This window comes from Anastrepha ludens, chromosome 2 (assembly GCF_028408465.1).
Source record: "Anastrepha ludens isolate Willacy chromosome 2, idAnaLude1.1, whole genome shotgun sequence".
NCBI classification, from domain to species: domain Eukaryota; kingdom Metazoa; phylum Arthropoda; class Insecta; order Diptera; family Tephritidae; genus Anastrepha; species Anastrepha ludens.
This window is the reverse complement of record NC_071498.1, coordinates 148,853,667-148,876,006: the sequence shown is the minus strand read 5'-3', so window position 1 is coordinate 148,876,006 and position 22,340 is coordinate 148,853,667. Positions and strand designations below refer to the sequence as shown.

The 22,340-nt window shown below is 36.5% G+C and overlaps 1 protein-coding gene across 1 annotated transcript in view; it reads right to left on the bottom strand.

The window, feature by feature from the left end:
- Positions 1-4,137: 4,137 nt before the first annotated feature.
- Positions 4,138-22,340, bottom strand: part of LOC128855322 (uncharacterized) — a 54,471-nt gene continuing 36,268 nt past the window's right edge. Inside the window, exons 3-4 of the mRNA XM_054090133.1 lie at positions 4,395-4,728; positions 4,138-4,289 (exon numbers count right to left, since the gene is read on the bottom strand). Of these exons, the coding sequence (XP_053946108.1) occupies positions 4,138-4,289; positions 4,395-4,728 (486 nt within the window). The remainder of the gene's footprint in view (positions 4,290-4,394; positions 4,729-22,340) is intronic.

The following is a 22,340-nucleotide window of genomic DNA, read 5'->3' as shown; positions in this document are numbered from 1 at the left end:
ATTTGTATTTGCATATGCCTTCTTATTGATTATTATTAATTTGATTCACTTGAAGAATTTAAAATAAAACCAAGTTTGTTAATAATACCTGTTGTTTTAATGTTATAATTATTAATTTTTTTATTATATATGAAGGAAAAACTGTATGGTAATATTTACCATATACCTTATAAGATATGTTGTCTATACCAATATTATAAAGAGGAAAACTTTGTTTGTTTGTAATGAATAGGCTCAAAACTACTGGACCGATTTTAAAAATTCTTTCACCATTCGAAAGCTACATCATCCACGAGTAACATGGATTATATTTTATTTTGGAAATATTGCTCGAGATATAGGTCAAAACGTGGACCCGGGTAACCTTCGGATGTGTATGTACAATATGGGTATCAAATAGAAGCTGTTGGTGAATGCTTTAGTCCAGAGAATTTTTCATGCTGCTCCGTGACTAGGGTCTCGAGATAGAGACCAAAACGTGGACCCTAGAATGTGTTTGTACAATATGGATATCAAATTGAAGCTGTTGGTGAATGCTTTAGTACAGAGTATTTTTCATGCCGCTCCGTGACTGGGGTCTCGAGATATAGGTCAAAACGTGGACCCGGGTAACCTTTGGTTGTGTATGTACAATATGGGTATCAAATGAAAGCTGTTGATAAGTGCTTTAATACGGGGTAGTTTTCATACCTATTGTTATGTTATGTTATGTTATGTTATGTTATGTTATGTTATGTTATGTTATGTTATGTTATGTTATGTTATGTTATGTTATGTTATGTTATGTTATGTTATGTTATGTTATGTTATGTTATGTTATGTTATGTTATGTTATGTTATGTTATGTTATGTTATGTTATGTTATGTTATGTTATGTTATGTTATGTTATGTTATGTTATGTTATGTTATGTTATGTTATGTTATGTTATGTTATGTTATGTTATGTTATGTTATGTTATGTTATGTTATGTTATGTTATGTTATGTTATGTTATGTTATGTTATGTTATGTTATGTTATGTTATGTTATGTTATGTTATGTTATGTTATGTTATGTTATGTTATGTTATGTTATGTTATGTTATGTTATGTTATGTTATGTTATGTTATGTTATGTTATGTTATGTTATGTTATGTTATGTTATGTTATGTTATGTTATGTTATGTTATGTTATGTTATGTTATGTTATGTTATGTTGTGTTGTGTTGTGTTGTGTTGTGTTGTGTTGTGTTGTGTTATGTTATGTTATGTTATGTTAAAGTATATTATGTTATGTTAATGTTAACTCATTCTCTATATCCATACAAAATATCTATCAAACAAATAAAATTAAAATTTTCTTTTGAAAATGCAACCATTCAATCAGTATTTTCTTATGACGTTATCACGTTAAACTATCGTCAGTAAACCGACTTTACAGACAACCTCTTTTTTTTCTCAAAATGGTGTTTTCACCACGGTGACCAACATTAATTGAAAACGGCTGAACGGATTAGCCTCAAGTTTTAACACGAGCTTCCTAAATATATTTTTTAGTAATTAATCAAAGATTTTTTGTCACCGATATTTGTGTTTTGTTTTTATAAACAATTTAAAGTCGATATTTTGGTCGAAATTTTTTCATGTATCCTTTTATTCAAATATTCTTCAATTATATTGTCAAACCCTTCAAAGTATGTTTTTTATTGTTATTTTAGCAACTTCAAACTCACATAAATTTTAAAATAATGCTGCTGATATGACTTTGGCCGAACAGAACTTTAGGCCGTTCCTATAAAGTAGAACCATCTGTCAGAATACGCGTAGTAATTGATTTTATCAGTGGTACTCTTACTTTATTCAAATTTCTTACAACCGAGCCTTTTCTTCATATTGGAGAACGGGAAATGCAGCCTGTGAAAAATTATAGCAAATCAGCATTTGAGCAGTCTTTACTATTTGTTTTTTATTTTTTTAGTGCTCAAAATAAATAGAAATAACAGGCGCCATCCCTGCTCACTATTTCTAGGCTCTTCTTACTTGACAAAAAATTTGTATGTGAAAGCAACAGAATAGCCGCTACTATTTTCTCCTTCAAGAGGCATTCATTAAACCACGTTTATAAAGGAGGACTTCTACTATATTACTTTAACTTTTCGAATTCTCTTTTGCCTTTCCCAATGTGTTCACACACCATGCAATTATTAGTTTTTAGTCTAAAGTCAACAACAACATTAAGAAGAACGAGAGTCCAAAGGGTGTGGACAGAGCACGAGCATCGCAAGTAACGAGTTGAAGCAACAAATGTTTCTTCGTTTGAACGTCGTCTTACCAATACCCAATAAGTGCTTTTAAACATATGTAATTTTGGCAGCTCTTTTATAGCACAAGATATGTTTATTTATACCAGTTGTTTCATCTATTCGTCACTTCCTAATGCTTGTCGAATCGAAGCGGCCTAATGTTTCTCTTACAAAATCAGAGCTCATTGTCTAACAAAAACCATATGAATCCAAATTTCAAACTTTATATAAAAATTAGGAAAATTGGAAAAATTGTATCAATATTCATCTGAATTTTACACTTTTTAATCAGAATTAACCCTTCGTTAGGCACGTGGATTTTTGTAACGTGGTTAGGCACGTGGTCTACAATCGTAGACCATTTTAATATTATGACTAAAAGTGTTATTCATTTGTGTTTCTTAATAATACTTCATAAGTATATTCTGTGATTTAATGTGAGGAATATAAACTAATATTTTCACTAAAATATTTGTGTATCTTCTGTAAATTCAATAAAAACATGAATGTATGTGTTTTTTAACATTTATTGCAATTCATAAAAGTTTTTTCTTATAACTAATGGACGATTTACAAAAGAGTTTTTATTATTCGTAAAACTTAAAATAAAAATATGTAAAATTAATTTCTTTAAATAAAAAAATAATAGTTCGGTACAAAATTTATATGTTGTGGTTTCTGAAAACTGCTTATATTTCCTCACTGAGACATTCCGTGCAGCTTTCCCTCATATGATTTTTGCAAGCAAATCTGCCGCATTTAGTACACGACTTTCGGGATGATTGCGAGGGCAAATATGACAACATCTGACATAGTTACTTGGTGGTTGAGTGGGTTGTGGTGCAATGCTTGGGATGCCAAGAAGGTTGTGGGCTCGCTGCCTCATTTCCCTGGGTAGTCGAGGATTCTTTGATCTAACTTCAATTTGTGGTCGAATGAGTTACCAAGCGCATTTTTCAAGAAAATCACTCCGTTTTATATTATTTTGGGGATTATTTGCTTTATATACACAAAAAGCGTTTATACCAGAGATCTTTAGTAAATTGTAAAATATTACCATTGACCAACGACACGTATTCCTTGCAACACTATATTTCTGACATAATTGGTCCACAAGATCTACACCAATTTTTGTGTGATTATAATCGATTATCATAATTGATTTTTTTTCATCATTTGTTTGCTCATCTATTGCGTTATCATGGTGTATAGATGATATCAGGATCAGTGACCGGTTTTTTTTTTCGGGCAGTACGACACTAGTGTACAATTTTCTTGGAAACCAAAAATACTTGACTTTTCTTTATGATTCTTCTTGGGAAGGAATTCTTTGGGAACTTCGCGTTTATTATTTCTCACAGTTCCCAAATATGTAAGCTTTTTCTTTAGCAAATTATTAACCAACGATAAGCTGCTGAACCAATTGTCACCAGTAATATTGCAATTAGTTCCTGCGACTGGCTCTACCAATCGAAGAGTTATCCCTTCCGCACTATTGCTAAGTTTGTATGGTCCGTCTGGCTGAGTTCCCACATAAGTTTCCAAATTAAAAGTGTAATACGTTTTTGCATCCACCATCGCGAAAGTTTTAATGCCTTGCCTTGCTTTTAGTTTTAATGTATTGCTTAAACGCGCAATGTCCTCTAAATGCTAATATATAGTTGTTCATCCACAGTAAGAAACTCACTACCAATAAAATTACTTTAAAAGTTGACCAGGAATACTTCAAAAAGTTCTCTTATAGGCGCCAATTTATCAATTGCTCTTCTCTGATGTCTTGTATTGATGTCATCAAATCGCAGGCATCTTATCAGAAATCGAAACCGTTTCTCGCTCATCGCTAGGTAGCACAATTCAACCCCGTTTCCTTGGGAATTGTCCCAGATTTTTTCTCGAGCTTCTAAGAGCGCCAATCAAAAACAAAATGCCAATGAAAGCGCGAATTTCGGTGTCATCGGTTTCTCTTGCATCTTGATTCATTTTATCTTCTTGAAAGTAAACCCGTACTTTTTGAATATACAAATTTGTGGAAACGGTTATTATTCTTATAACCGAATCATTCACAAATAAATTTAGGCACTCAGTTTCTGTTTCAACATTGCGTACATTACCTTTTGTACCCGGCAAAAGTTTGATTATATTGTGCGAACGAGTATGAACTTGCAAATTGCGTCTGGTTTTCTTCCACTTAGTGACATTGTCTTCTCCTAAATAGAAATTTTGGGGATGAGATGCACCATAATCGTCTGAAAGAATTTCATCACCGCTTGATCCTTCTAGTTCCGATTCGGTCTCGTGGTCACTCTCTTCAGCAGCATTCACATTGATATCCGTATCTTCGTCAACCTCCGTCTCGTTTTCTTCATCCATAGCACTTTCTTCACTACTTGATAGCTCGGAAAGCCATCTTTCCCATACCTCAGGATTTTTGCTGCTTTCCATCGTCTTTTTTTTGGAATCAGACATAATATTATCTGAAACTAATTAAATTGGCACACTTTTGAAAAAAAAATAAGCAAAACTTACCTGAACTTAATTCAAATATTTAATATATCAAGTAATATTGCCGCAAGAAAAAGTAACGTCGTTAGTCACGTGGTCTACATATGTAGACCAGCACTGTTCAGACCTTGATAAAACTTACAACTGCACGTCAAATCCGCACTGAATACACTAATTGGATAAAGAGATTAATTATAAACAGCTATTAAAAAGCTTAGGTAATTTAAGAGACAAATTTAAGGAGTTGCACGCCTTTGAAAAGAAGTGGTCTACGATTGTAGACCACGTGCCTAATGAAGGGTTAAGAAAAAAATTAGATACGTAGTTTTGTAGCACATTTAATTTTAGTAATGATGTGGAAGTTTAAAGTTGCTCGAAAATCCGGTTGAATTCGTCGAATTTTTTTTTGAAGTGAAAACTTCTTTAGAATCGTTGGGAGTGATTTGAGACTCGATGAAACGAAAAAGCGACACCAAAAAGAAGAAGAAAAAAGATATACGTATATATATGTATGTATAGAAAATGCTTCATTACCAGGCACACAGAAGGATGGCATAAGCAAATTTAAATTTGTGAATTTATATATGTATGTATATATGCGGATATACATATGTATATATGTTGTGTGTATGTACATATGTGCCTCGCCACAGCAAAACATACGGTAAAATTTCGCAAGAAATCTAGCGCGCATTCATAGGCACAGCGCACATTCATAGGCACAGCATTGCATGTACAGTAGGGCGGGTCGATTTAAAAATCGCTCATTGCTCTATGAAAATCGTATTCTAGGGATAAAAATAAGAAACTTTGCCGAAGGAACCATACCTCTAAAACGAATTCTGATGTCCCCCAATTTCAAAATATCACCATTTTTGGCCTTTACATGAAAAAATCAGCTAAATGGCTATGTTTTTTCTTTATTTTTATTTATTTATAATATTATCTATTTTTTTCTCTTAAGAAATTTATTTAGTCAGAACATATGTAAATGAATGAATGTGAGTTATAGAAAAGAAACTAAAAAGTTCGACCCATATTGGGGGACATCAGAAATCGTTTTAGAGGTATGGTTCCTTCGGCAAAATTTCTTATTCTGATCCCTAGAATATGATTTTTCACAGAGCAATGGGCGATTTTTTTGCCTTCCCACAAATCGACCCGGCCTAATGTACAGTAACCTTGAACAGGCAACTGCGGTTGTCGAGCATTTAGAAACATATATTTACATACATATATGGGTGCAAACATATTTACGGAGCCGCGGGCACTCGACTTGACAAAAATTGAATATTGGCAAATAATTCTACGCGAAATATTCCAATATTGACTATTTTCGAATTGTCGAGAAAATTAGCATATGGGCGGCTCGTTTTATGAATGATAGTACTTGCTCTTAGAACTATGAGCTCGAATTTATAAATCAATTTTTTGATGATGAGTTTTTGTTGCACAGTACAATAGTTGAAACTGTTCGGCGCCGCCGCGACTGTTCAGCGCTATGGCAACTAGGATGATGGCCGCTACGCCTGCGCCTATTAATGCATTTTGTTCTTGTAGTCGCTAGGCATAGAATTTTAGCTTTGGACGACATACGCATTTACAGGAATAAAGTGAGTGGCCTGTGTGTGCGGTTGTATGTAAATGCATATGTGTATATTAATAAGCATTGTTTTGCTGGAAGTTCAGAACACAAATATGTATGTACGTACATAGGCTAGGCCATAGTATAGCATACATACATATGTATAAAAAATTCAAACCAAGCGTCCTACGAATGTTTGCGTGTATGTTAGTACGTCTGTGTATTATACGCGTTACGACGCTCATAATAGCAACTGCGTGTGCTGTATTGCGTCCGTATTTTTATATTCGTAAATATTTTCATTTTTAAATATTTACCGCAGTTATGCCGAAAAATAATGCAGAAAAGTGTCGTGAATTTCGACAGAAAAAAAAAACAAAAAAATACTAGTCTAACGGTTAGACGCAATAGAAGTGAAACCTTCCGTAGAACAAACTGAGAGAGAATGAGATCAAAAACAACAATTGACGCGGTATTTAAAAGACATGTTGACAACATCGAAACCAAAGCATTTGTATCATATTTTAGCTATCATAAGCCACTCGCATCATTTGTTGAAATTGAAAACATGGAGGATGAATAATAATAAAATGAAGAAAATAAAATATGAACTTTATAGCAATATTATAATGAACCTATAATTATCCCGCTCCTAATGATGCTTTCGTCTCATTCTCTCTCAGTTTGTTTTACGGAAGGTTTCACTTCTATCGCGTCTAACCGTTAGACTGGTATTTTTTTTTTTGTTGACGGAGCTCCACTTTTTCTCCATATAGCAAATACATGATTTTTTTAAGAGGAAATAAAAGCAACACCGTCAAAGAAAACAATTATCAAAAATCGACAAGTATTTTGAGCCAATTTTAAATTTCTTCTACTTCTTGGTAGGTGCGATAACCGCTTAATGGGTCCCGCTGGTCCAGAGCTCGAAAATTTAGGTTATATTCCGGAGTTTTTTTACAAAGAAAAAAAAAATGGAAAACGAGATTTAAATTTTTTTAGCTTTTTATTTAACTTCTTTTACATATAAAAAGGAAAACAATATTTTTTTAATTTTAATAATCTTAAAAATGGCGCTGAATTTGCCTCTCCCCGACGTGGACGTTGTTGCCTATTTTGGCCCTTCTATTCATCTGAAACACAAAAACAAATGTGTATCAGAATGACTGTAGCTATGTCACGTACTACAACAACAACAAGAAATTGGCAAAATGCCGCGGTTTTAAATTTCACACTCTAAAAATCATTTTTTTTTTCAGTTCGTAATAAAAAAAACGAAATAATTCTAGTAGGGGCGATAGCCATTGATGTGGGGAACAACATATTAAAATTTCGGAGGATTCGGTTGATTATTTTTTGTTTTTTACAACACCAGGCCGAAGAAGTCGTTTCGAGATAAATGAGTTTACAGTTCGAGGTACAGGAGCGCGCGGACCGCTATCTACCTAGTTAATGGGCTATACAAGCTATAGTATTGGGAATTTCCGCACACAGTATATTCTTAAGATGATACAATTTCGAAATGTCGAAGAAACCAAAGCTGATTTTTTTAAATTTCTAGACCACCGATTTTGACGATCGCGCTAACCGGCACTAGTTGTAAACACCAAATGAAGGCAGGTCCTTTCCACCTGATCTTTCCAACGCAGCAGAGGCCATCCTTTTCTTCTGTTATACTAAAGTGCTACTTAATGGACTATAAAACTGCATACCAATTTTTTTTTGTTCTGATTAAAAATTTTGATGTAACTTTGTGGAATTTTCATAAATATTGTCCAAAATTTAGATTAATATGGACTATATTATAGGATGAACCATATTTGTAATAATATAAATTAAAAAATAAATAAATAGCGAAACTTGTCAAAATATTGAAGCCCTATATGAGCCATTGTTAATCTGCGTTAATCTGCGGGGCAGAGCCAGTAATTCCTAACCTAATTCGCACAATTTTATCATTGCGACTCAAGACTTGTATACATTTTTTGAACTACTGCATTCTGAAACACATGAAAGGTAACTAAAGGTAATCATTTCTGCGTACCTATGCATATCTAAGATACCACATTCTGGGGTTCAGAACCCATACAGCCTCGCCCCTACCGCAATAAATACTAAAACGCATACGCATGCACAAAAATTGCTTGTGGCATAAGTGCAACTTCAACTGTCAAATTGCTGGTAACTTTTATTTTTTACTCCGTCTTCTGTGTTGTTGCTGCATGCACGTGAAAGCAACGTGCCACACATTCCACACGCGCTCAACGCTCCATTATCAATGCAACTGCCACATAGCAAATGTTGTCACATGCGTTAAGATGATTTTGTTTGCCTGTTGTGTGTTGTTACTGTTGTGGGGGTGTGTGTGTGAGTAATGCTATGCCATTGCCAAAAGTAGCATTGGCGTCCAAAATAGTATTGCAATTGGCTCAGTTGCCACACCTGTTTCAGTCGTCTGGATTTTCTGTGACTGGCACTACAACAACTGCCAAAGCGCATAGTTTTCTTTTTGTTTCCTCTTATTTTCTCCCCAAAACCCTCTCCATGAACTATGTATTTTGTCATTTTACGTTTTATTTCCTTATTCGAATTTGTTGTTGGCAGTGCTGCTATAAAATAAAACATACGATTACGTGTTGTTCTAGCTTTGTCATTTTTCTTGGCTAATAAAGCCATGGCTTTGCGCTCAAACGTGCTAAGCCCATTTACGTGCAGCAACGCCAACACCGAAGCGACTATACCCACATGCATATGTGTGTGTAAATGTGTAGGTATGTGTTTTGCCTAACAGTTAGTTTTTTGTACATTTGTACTGTTACTCTAGTGGTTAAATATTTGCTGGCTTTTTTCGATAGCAACATGATTTGCATGTGTAAGATTTTTGGAGTTGCGAATTTTTTAAGCTTTTGCATCCATGCGTCTTTATTGGTGTTTGTATTTGTAAGACGACGCTTTCGTATTGAAGTTTACAAATGTTTCTTTTATTTCTTATTTATTCTTATATTTAGTGTTTTTAATTCTGATGAAGTAAAAAGTTCCAAACTTTTTCGCCAGATATCCTTAAAGAGACATTTGTCTTTCTCCTCTTGACCGCTGCGATAACCGCTTACGCGATTTTGGTCTCGTGCTAACCGGCGCCAATTCGACACACCAAGTGAAGTCAAGTCCACCTGATCTGTCCAACGCAGAGGAGGCCTTCCTCTTCCTCTGCTACCACCAGCGGATAGAATACTTTCTGAGCCGGAGCCTTTGCATCCGTTCGGACGACATGATCCAGCCAACGTGGCCGCTAGATCTTTATTCACCGAAAAGTTCATCCACCTCATTGTTTCATCGCCTACGAACGTGAAACGGTTCCAAAATCTTACGCAGAATCTTTCTTTCGAACACTCCAAGCGTCGCTTCATCGGATGTTGTCATCGTCCACGCTTCTGCGCCATACCTTAGGACAGGCATTATGAGAAGCCTTGTAGTGTGTTAGTTTGGTTTGTCGAGAGAGGACTTTACTACTCATTTGTTTACTTAGTCCAAAGTAGCACTTGTTGCCAGGAGAGATTCTACGTTGGCTTTCAAGGCTGACATTATTATCGGTGTTAATGCTGGTTCCTAAATACACGAAGACCTTTACAACCTCGAAATTATAACTGTCTACAGAGACGTGGGTGCCGACACGCGAGTGCGCCGACTGTGTGTTTGAAGACAGGAGGTACTTCGTTTTGTCCTCGTTTACCACCAGATCCATTCGCTTTGCCTCTTTATCCAGTTTGGAGAAGGCAGAACTAACAGCGCGGTTGTTAAGGCCGATGATATCGATATCTTATAAAAAATTGTACCTGAGCGATTAAGTTCTGCAGCTCGTACGATCCTCTCCAACATCAGGTTAAAGAAGTCACACCACAGCGAGTCACCCTGTCTGAAACCTCGTTTGGTATCAAACGGCTCGGAGAGGTCCTTCCCAATTCTGACGGCGCTGCTGGTATTGAGCAACGTCATCTTGTAAAGCCGTATTGGTTTTGTGGGGATACCAAATTCAGACATCGCGGCATTAGGTAACTCTTTCATACTGCCGAATGCAACTTCGAAATCACGAAAAAATGGTGTGTGTCAATTCGCCTTTCATGGGTCTTTTCCAAGGCTTGGTGTATTGTGAATATCTGGTCGATGGTGAACTTTCCAGGTCTAAAGCCTCAGTGATAAAGACCAATCAGTTGGTTGACGGTGGGCTTCAGCCTTTCACACAATACGCTCGCTAGAACCTTATAGGCGATATTTAGAAGACTAGTCCCACGATAATTGCCACAGATTGCAGGATCGCCCTTCTTGGTTTCGTGGACTGGGAAGAGCACACTTAAATACCAATCGACAGGCACGCTTTCATCCGACCATATTTGGCATAGAAGGTGATGCATGCACCTCACCAGCTTCTCGCCGCCATGTTTGAATAGCTTAGCCGGCAGTCCGTCGGCGCCCGCGGCTTTGTTGTTCTGTAGCCACGTTATCGCTATTCTCACCTCGTCATGGTCGGGCTATCCAAGCCGGCTTTCGCCCACATTGCGCGTGCGTTGATCATGTTAACACCTTGCGAGTAGTCGGGGAGCAGTCGGTGGAGTGGCGAACGCCTCTTTACTTATGATTCATCGACTTCGGGAAAGCTTTCGATACTCTTAAGCGCGAAGCTATCTGGAAAGCGTTCGCCTGCAAAGGAGTACCTGAAAAAATAATCAATATCATCAAAGAGCTGCACGCGTGCGCTTGCTGTCGCGTCAAACACGAAAACGTTCTAAGTAACGGGGTGGAGGTGCAAACCGGTGTGAGTCAGGGTTGCGTACTATCTCCGCTGCTTTTCAATTTAGTTCTGGATTTAGTAATGCGGCAAGCCTGTGCGACTAACAAAGGCATATCCTGGGGTGTGTGTGGCCACCTGGAGGATTTAGACTATGCTGACGACATAAGTTAACACATTAAACGTTGAAAACATATCATGTATCATATTGTGAACATATCACAAAGTTGCGTCTCACGGGTAAACGACACCACACGCGCAAGACTAAAGCGCTGACCGTGCATTTCCCAAACTTACGAATTTTCCCAGCACATGCTGATGCAACGTGACCTGGCCAAATTCTAGTTGTAATATAGAAGTAAGAATATTTTGTAAAGTTAGTTTTTAAGTGAACAATAAACAGAAAAGACGTGGACTCCTGTCCACGCAATAATTTTTAAAAACTCAAATAAATAAATGAAAATTTAACTGGCGCCCGAGCAGGGACCGGTTTAAATTCCGCGAAAAGTATTAAAACCGAAAATTAACACGAGTGAAAAGCTAGTAGTATACCGCGACGTTAAATCGAAAATTTATACGCAAAAATACTAATAGTGACACGTTTAATTAGGTGAAATATACCTTTTTGATTACGGCCAGCCACCTAAAAAGAAATTAGCTGCAGTGCCACCTTCAAAAACAAAAAGCGGAACCGGTCATCAGGAGCAGAGAACGAGGCCCCTAAGTAACTGCAGGACTGCAGAGGAAAAGGACGGCAGTGAATGCCAAGCCGCTTTGCCCGCACCACAGGACTCCCAACCAGAAAGGAGATGCTGCTGACCCCGATTATACTAATATCGTAAGCAATAAAGTTAAGATTATATACTAAATATACTTTAAAAATATTTACTTACTTACTTTAAAAATAAAATAAAAGAAAGGAAAAGTGTTAAACATTAAGAAAAATTTTTATTGAAAAGGATGAAAAATAATTAAATTGATTTGAAAAAAAGGGTTATAGTGATTAAGTGAGGAAAAAATTTGTGTATTAAATGGATTAACTTAACATTTGAAATTAAGTTTTAAAAATAAAGAAATTAATTGAATTGATAGTGATAGTGATCAAATCTAACTAGATAACTAAAAATAGCATTTGATTGATAGAAATCCTAGTATTAGGAAAGTTTTTAAATATAATAAGGATAAGAATAATAAAGCGATAACAGATTGTAAAACCATAACAAAATATAACAAAGTTGAGGCACTTAAGAGATCCTCAAACTTATAACACAACCCTAATTCCGCGAATCCTTATACGGACCCTCCGGAGTATAAAGGGCCCTCTTCCCAGAAGAGGTTACATAAATATCAAATAATAACAAAACCTATTGAATAATTTCTAGGATTTAAAACAAGCTAAACAAATTTTTAAACAATCAAGGAAAATTGTATATAGGAAAAAATAATAAAAAATAAAAATTTAAAAATGATTAGACCAAGCATCCTTGGAAACCCATCTTCCCAAACACCCCCCCCATCTGCTTCTAATACGGACAGACCAGCTTCGAGCGGCAATCCTAAGTTAGAGCAATTAATCACTTCCATTGTGACTAGGGTAATTAGGGAAGAAGGACGACTAAACCCAAATTCTGAATTAACAAATGCCACGGACGAGACGATAAGACCAGAACATCGCGGACAACTTTCCGACTTAGATAAAATACCGGACATAGTCCGTAGCCTGCGAGAATTTAATGGGAATCCAGGAGAATTCAGCTCCTGGAAGAAAAGTGTAGACAGGGTTTTGAAAATCTACGAATCCTTTAGAGGTACCCCAAAATACTACGGAATCCTGTCCGTTGTGCGAAACAAAATTGTTGGTAATGCCGACATCGCATTGGAGTCGTACAGCACTCCCCTAGACTGGAAGGCAATATCCAGATGCCTTACTCTACACTATGCTGACAAAAGAGATATCACAACTCTTGAATGTCAACTGACGTCCCTAATTCAAGGAAACGGGACTATACAAGAATTCTACCAAAACGTTTACATTCACTTATCCCTCATTCTCAATAAGTTGAGTAGCCTCGAAATGAGCCAAGAATCCTTGACACTGCTGACGCAGACTTACAGGCATAAAGCCTTAGATACTTTTATACGAGGACTCAAAGGAGACCTCCCTAGACTCCTGGGAATGAAAGAACCCGAGGATCTTCCTCAGGCACTACACTTGTGTCTTAAATTGGAAAACCAAGTTGCTCGCAGCAGCTACGCATTCACCCAACCAAGCGCTATGCGAAGGTTTAATGTAAACCCACCACCACTTCCACCAAGGAGACACCTTGGCAAACCCCAGCCATTCTTCCCACAACTCGCATACATTCCAGGACCACGTGCACAGCCACAATACCAACACCCTCCTCAATATTACCAACAACCACCCAGAAACTATCAACAGACTCCCCAACAAAACCGAATTTTTCAACAACCTTGGCAAAACAACCGTCAAGCGCAGCCATTCAGACCAGTTGCTCCGAAGCCACAACCCCGTCCAGAGCCAATGGACATCGACCGTTCTATCCATAGTAGGAACGTGAACTATATAAATAAACCTACTTTTAACAGACCAACTGAGAAAAGGCCATCAAACTTTTCTCACCAAGTACCCCTCAAACAACAGAGGAACTTCCATATCAGAGCAGGAGTAGAAGAACCGAAATGCACCTTAGACGACCAGAAATACAGGACAGAATATACTTCAGACTTTGACGAATACCAAATTACTGACACATCATACGACCAACAACCTCAGGAATATTTTGAAGACCGTGAAGACTATATTGACGTAAATTTTTTAGGATGAAGAGTTCTTCGTTACCCTACATCGAATTTAAAACGAAGAATTTTAATAGACACAGGATCAAGTAAAAATTATATCCAACCGCAGCTCGTAGCAAAACCCATCCCCAACGAAAAACCCTTTTTCGCAAATTCGATAGCAGGCCAAATTGAAATAACTCACAATACAATTATTAACATGTTCGGAAACACAAACCTGAAATTTTTTATTTTACCCGGTTTGAAGTCATTTGATGGTATTATCGGCAACGATAGCCTCAAAAAAACTTCACGCGACCATTAATGTTCATGATGACATCATTAAATTCGGCAATGGCAAAGAAGTCAAAATTAAGCAAATGCTTTCCCCTACAGTAAACAAAATCGGCGTTAGAACCGAACATATGACACCTTCGCAGAAACTTAAAATGCAGCAATTTACACAAAGGTACAAACAGCTATTTACCGACCCAAATGAAAAGTTAACTTACACTACAACAGTAATAGGTGAGATACGAACTTCTTCAGACACCCCTGTATATACAAAATACTATCCGTATCCCGTAGGAGTGAGAGAATTTGTCAACAATGAAATTCAAACACTATTAGAAGATGGTATAATAAGGCCATCGCGTTCCCCGTACAATTCTCCTGTATGGGTAGTTCCAAAGAAATTAGACGCATCCGGACAAAAAAAATTTAGACTCGTAATTGACTATAGAAAATTAAACCACGTAACTATTACTGACAGATACCCAATACCAGAAATAAACGAAATTATTGCGCAATTAGGAAATAATAAATATTTCTCCGTATTAGATCTCAAAAGCGGATTCCATCAAATTCCTTTAAAGAAATCCGATATTGAGAAAACAGCCTTTTCTGTCAATAATGGCAAATATGAGTTTACACGACTCCCGTTCGGGCTGAAAAATGCGCCCTCCATTTTCCAGCGAGCCTTAGATGATATTCTAAGGGAACACATTGGAAAAATTTGTTATGTCTATATTGATGACATAATAGTGTTCGGCGAAAATGAAGAAACGCACGTCCAAAATATCGAAAAAGTCTTTCAGACTCTCGAAAATGCTAATATGAAAGTGCAGTTGGACAAATGCGAATTTTTTCGAAAAGAAGTCGAATTTCTAGGCTTCATCATTTCACCAAACGGTATAAAAACAAATCCTTCTAAAGTGGAAGCAATCCGAAATTTCCCATGTCCGAAAAATTTGAAAGATTTAAGATCTTTCCTTGGACTTTCCGGCTACTATCGCCGCTTCATCAAGGATTACGCTAAACTAGCGAAACCCCTGACTTCGCTCTTAAGAGGGGAGGATGGACACGTGTCCAAAAACGCATCTAAAAAAAGGAAATTAAATTTGATAGCGCAGCATTACAAGCCTTCAACAAAATAAAATCTTCTCTTGTTTCTCAAGAAGTGGTATTGGCATATCCAGATTTTAAACAGGACTTTCACCTCACGACTGACGCATCTAACTACGCATTAGGAGCTGTTCTCGAACAGTCAGGAAAACCCATTTCATACATTTCACGATCACTAAATAAAGCCGAAGAGAATTATGCCGCAAACGAAAAAGAAATGCTGGCAATAATATGGGCAATTAATACGTTTAGAAATTACTTATACGGTTCACCAAAAGTGGTAATCTTTACGGATCATCAACCATTGACGTTTGCGTTGAGTAATAAAAACAACAACGCAAAAATGAAAAGGTGGAAATGTATCCTTGAGGAATATAACTATGAACTAAAGTATAAACCAGGAAAAACCAACGTAGTTGCCGACGCACTCTCCAGGCCTCCAAAAACAGGATGTAATGCCCTCTCAACAGTTACTTGCCATAGTAGCGACAGTTCATCCCATGACCGAATTCCTAGTGTCGAAGTACCCGTTAACGTATTTAAAAATCAAATTATTTTAAATATAGGTCCAACGTCTACATACCAGTTTAAAATAGTTTCCCCGACGTACCACAGGCACATAATAGAAGAAACGAATTATGATACCACAAAACTTATAAACCTCCTGAAAAGATATTTAAATCCTACCGTGATAAACTGCATAAAAACAGATGAATCAATCATGGGCAAAATTCAAAATATTTATCCAATTCACTTTAGAAACTACAAAATCAGATTCACCCAAATCCAAGTACAGGACATCAACAACAGGAAATCATAATAAAAACTCATCGAAGAGCACACAGAAATAGCTGTGAAAATAAAATTCAAATTTTAGATAACTACTTTTTCCCGTCTATGTCGAAAAAAATAAAAAATATAATACGAGAATGCTCAATATGCAATGAAAATAAATATGACCGACATCCCAATAATCCCGAGTTAAAGAAAACCCCGATACCTGAATATCCAGGACATATTCTTCATATCGACATTTACATAACCGAAAGAAATCTAGTTCTTACCGCAATAGATAAATTCTCCAAGTATGTTCAAACTAGAATAATAAATTCAAAAGCAGTTGAAGACATAAAAGAGCCCCTTCGAGAATTACTATTTCTATTTGGTGTCCCAAAAGCAATAGTAATTGACAACGAGCAATCCCTTAATTCCGCATCAATAAGTTTCATGATAGAGGACACTCTCAATATTCAAGTCTATAAAACTCCGCCATATAAAAGTTCTGTCAATGGACAAATCGAACGTTTCCACTCCACACTTACAGAAATAATTAGATGTCTGAAGGTTGAACGACATTTCTCATCATTCCCCGAACTTTTAGACAGAGCAGTTTACGAATACAATTACACGGTACATTCAACGACAGGAAAAAGACCCATAGAAGTATTTTTCGGACGAAATGTTAGCACAGACCCAACACAGTTTGAGCGCGCAAGACAGGAAAACATTGATAAACTTAAAGAAAAACAAACTAAGGACTTAATCCAACACAATAAAAAAAGGAAATCAATAAAAACTTATATGCAAGGAGACATTGTATTTATTAAAATCGACAAAAGATTAGGATCAAAGATATCTCCAAAATACAAAAAGGAAACAGTCAAGGAAGACAGAAGCACAACAATACTGACCGAATCTGGAAGAATAGTACACAAAAGTAACATCAGAAGTTAGTCGTACTTGGTTCACATAAAACAAAAAACAAAAGATTATTTTTAATTATAAAAAAAAATATGAATTTATACCAAAGTTTTAACTCATGCTAATTTAAATTCACATCTATCGAATTTAATTAATTTCAACAAAATTAAATTCCATTAAAATTAAAAGTAATTAGTATAATGGATAATAGGAAAAAAATCGTTAAAAATGCCATAGGCTTTCGATCTTTAGATGATAGGAAAAAATCGTTAAAAATGCCATAGGCTTTCGATCTTTAGATAATAAGAAAAAAATCGTTAAAAATGCCATAGGCTTTCGATCTTTAGGTAATAGGAAAAAATCGTTATAAAATGCCATAGGCCAACGATATAAATTTAAAAGGGATGATCTACCTTCCAATTACAGGATTCATCTCCTCCGAATTATTAACGGCGAGGTGGAAATCTTGGACTACTCCAACTCCTACTTAGTGACCATTAACAATGGACTTGCCAAAATTCAGGATGGCACCTTTCGACTCGTTCATCTGATTGACTTAAAAAAATACGAAATACTTTTGACGGACATTCATAACCACATAACCGAAAAACTACCAAAGGACAGTTTCCTTTATCCAATCCTTAAACATGAAACCAACCAAACCCTTGAAATCCTAGAAACCCTTAAACCAATAAGTAAATCCCGTAATCCAAGATCTATCAATTTACTAGGCACCGCGTGGAAGTATCTTGCAGGATCACCAGACCACGACGACCTAGAAATTATTAATAATAACCTTCTGAACTTAAATGAAAATAATAATAAACAAACAGTAATAAATGAACTGTTTAGTAAAAGGTTAAATAATATAACTTCTATAACGAATTTAATTTCAAATGCTATAAAAAAAAGTAATAATATAATAGATGAGGTAGTAATAGATTTACAAAGCAAAATAAGACTAATTAAGGATGAATTAATAAATATCAAATACGCCATACAATGGGCAAAAGGAAACATTTTAAACACTGTAATATTAAATAAAAATGAAGTTAAAATTGCTTTAGATGAACTTAAAAAAGATGAAATGCCTTTTAACAACGCAGAGGAAGCGTTAGAATTTTCAAAAATAAATGTATTAAGTAAAGATATGATAATCGTTTATATGGTAAAAATACCACTCACAAAAAGTGAAGCCTTTAGAAAAATTATTTTAAGACCAGTAAAAAAAACAAAACAATATTGTACTAAACATTGAATTTGAAGAAATTTTAAAAATTAAAAACGCAACATATGGCATCCGAAAGCCTTGCGAAAAATATAATGACATATCAATATGTAATAAAAATAATTTATTAGATTTAAGCAAAGATCAATGTATACCTAAATTATTAAGTAGTTTAAACTCTAGTTGTACAACGATGCCAGGTCACAAATTACCTAGTATAGAAGAAATTCAAACAGGCGTTATTCTGCTAAACAACTTTAATGGACAAATAGAAATTAATGATGTTATCCAACAAATAAATGGAACACACATTATAAAATTCTACAATTCATCGATAAAAATTAATAACCGATTATATAGAAATTTTGCGTCGCAACCATTCGAAGCCATTCCCTCAATCATGCAGCTTTCACCAGCCGAAAGTAAGCACATAAATCTACTTTCATTAGAAATGTTGCAAGAACTACACATCAACAACACCCAGCGGATTGAATATTTGAGAAATACTACACTCTCTATTGGAACATTTACAATCGCTATAGTCATAGCGCTAACAGTCATATCAATTATCCTTCTTAGACGTAAATCCATTAAGATTGAATACGTTGAGAAGAAGCAGGAAATTCCATCAGATATTGGTATAACAACCTTACCTCGTAATGGCAATATACCCCCAACTTTTATTAAATTCAATGACCTACCTTACTTTTAATAATCGAGGACGATCATTCTTAAGAGGGGGATAGTTAACACATTAAACGTTGAAAACATATCATGTATCATATTGTGAACATATCACAAAGTTGCGTCTCACGGGTAAACGACACCACACGCGCAAGACTAAAGCGCTGACCGTGCATTTCCCAAACTTACGAATTTTCCCAGCACATGCTGATGCAACGTGACCTGGCCAAATTCTAGTTGTAATATAGAAGTAAGAATATTTTGTAAAGTTAGTTTTTAAGTGAACAATAAACAGAAAAGACGTGGACTCCTGTCCACGCAATAATTTTTAAAAACTCAAATAAATAAATGAAAATTTAACTCATATGTCTGCTGTCGCATAAATATTCGCACATATCAGCAAAAATTCGTGCGGTGAGCGAGGCCGCAGCACAAACTGGACTAAAAATCAATATGGTGAAGACTAAAGTTATGCGCATCAACACCAGCGAATCGTAAGCTCTTCAAATTGTCAGCACACCCTTGGAAGATGTAGATGAATTCTGCTACCTGGGGAGCATTATCTCCAAAACAGACGGGTCAGCAGCCGACATCGATAACCGTATATCCAAGGGATGCGCTGCATTTGGCATGCTGGATAAGGTGTGGAGAGTGTCTCGCTTCTCCAGGCATACCAAGCTCAAGATTTTCAATGCCAACGTGAAATCCGTAGCGTTGTATGGGTGTGAAACTTGGAACATATCGGCATGTGTACTACAGCCGCTGCGAGCCTTTTTTAATCGTTGCCTACGCAAGATTATGCGCATATATTGGCTTCCGGTTATTAGTATCGCTGATCTCTGGATCATGACCACGCAAACACCAGCCCACATAGAAATTCAACGCCGTAAGTGGAAATGGATCGGTCACACGTTGAGAAAGCCCCACGATGACAAAACAAGAACAGCACTGGATTGGAACCCCCAAGGCAGTCGCAGACGTGGGAGACGAGCCAGGTCGACGCAGAAGCAAGAAAAGAAGGCCGTGCGTGGAACGAAATTAAATGTTTAGCCTTAGATAAAATTAATTATAATTTGTTTATTGAGGCCCTATGCTCCATCTAGGAGCCTCGGGAAAATATATATATGCGGTCGGGTAGTGGATCGACAATTCCTTCGTCAGCAATTGGGGTATCGGGATATTCACATTCTCTGTGACATGCACAACTGTCACTGTTTAACAGGTTCGAGAAGTGTTCTCTCGATAATTTAAGGATGCTCTGGATATCAGTCACCAGTTCGCCGTCATTTTTCTTAAAGGAACAAAAAATCGTCTGTAAGCCGCCGAACTTTCCGGTAGAATTTTCGGGTGTTGTTCCTATTGACCAGCATCTCAAGCTCTTTCCACTCAATTATTTCGGTCTCTCGTACTTTTTTCTGATAATACATCCCTTTTCTACTCAGGCAGCATTCTTTCTTTCCGCGCAACATCACATTCCTCGTCGTACGAATTGTTTTCTCGGGTGGTTTTCTGATTTGGTGGGTAATACTCTCCGAGAGAAGGAGTGAGAGTGGAGTGGCAAATCTTCTAGCTGTCTGTTGGGGTTGTAGACTCCCAACGTCGAACATTCTTTCAGCTTTTGCTCTCATGAGAACATCAACCAACAGGACAGAAGCAGCTTTCCCATTAAGGGGCTGACAAGTCTAGGTGTAAACCCTCAAAACATAATCCTTTGTTTGTTTGCAGGGTTGTCATCAGAATTGTGTTGTCGTTTTCATTGAGGAAGAATTTTTCATGGAAGATCTCAAACGCAGCGCACAGATATCCTGGGTTGATTTGGGAGCTATCCAGAGGATACTTGGTCGAAGCCTGGAAGTTGCAAGCTGCTTGGATCGTATGCAGAAAATCGTCATGACCACTCCCAAGTGAATGTCAATTAGGTGATTTCCCCACTTGCGTGGATTTCTACACACGGAATCATGCTCCAATATATCAAATACAAAACATATTTTACTTATACAGGATCGTTTTCATACAAAATATTTAAATAAGAAAAATGTATTAACTACTTAAGTTTTAGCCCACACTGTACGTCTATAACAACATAAATAACTCATACGTTTACTAAAAAACAAACAAACCGAACCGCTCGTGCAGTGTGCAAACAAATAAACGGACATAAGAACCATCAGAAATCTGCCAAAGTCAACAAAAAAGGAACCCGACTCCGGAAACTTTGTGCTTTAGTTCTACTTTGGCCACTTTTCTCTTTTCATTTATTTCTGCCCTGCTCCAAAATTTTTACTCTTACTTTATTGTCTCGCCAAACGACAAACTGCCTGAACCCAATTTACGATCATGTACGTTGTTATTGTTTTTTCATCTATTTCGACTGGTCTTCCTGCCACCACTGTTGTGGCTGCATCATTTCAATTTTGGCTGCAACTTTCGTCGTTGGCTGGCTGCTTATCATTTAATAATCTACGAAAGTTCATAAAAATTTCATTTGCTTCATTTCATGTACTTGATGTTGTTGTTGCTTACTCTATTTACAACACTTTGTTTTACAATTTGTTTTTTTTTTTATTTTTGGGAAACACATTTTTCTCATTTCATTTCATGTTTCACTGTTATCGTTGGTGCAAGCAAACCCAAAAATTGCTGCTCATGTCGTTGCAAATTTTTGTAAGGCACAAGAAGCAAAAGTGGTTTGTGCTGAACTGATCTTTGCAGTGGTGGCTCAAAAAGTCTAACCTAATTTTCCGACTAAGCATGTGGAATATTTTTGAGGGTGGTAGGTGATATGATTTAAGTACCACTCTGACACTCCCCAAGTACCACTAAAGCGCCGTTTTGATACCATTATGAGACCTCCGATGGGCAGATATCTACCCTTTCGCCCTTTCATAGAGCTTTTCACCAAACTAGACATCCATACGCTACAATTAGCACAACCACTAAGTTGTACATCCCAAGAACCACCTTGGCTTCAGACTCTATTTTTTGCCGAACCCAGATTTGTCAAAGCAACTAGCCAATGAAGGGGCGATAGAATAGGACAATGCGGCGTCAACCCTTCCACGAATCAATCAACTTTATCTCCTCTTGCCGTAGCATTAACTTCCCTGCAGCCAAGCGCGGACGTGGGTCACAGATAGGTATTTCCAACTCAAAAAAAAAAAAAAATTGTTTTGAAATGAAAGCCAAATGAATCGAAGGTCTATCTGTATTGTCGAAAATTAAAAAAAGGCGAATTTTCTATGCCCATTAAAATTATATTTTATCCAAAACTCAATCACATAAGCAAAATTAAAACATCTAAAGAATCAGGTGGTCTCTCCGACTCTGAATTTAACTATACACTAAAGGTTTGGTCGATTTTAATGCGGACA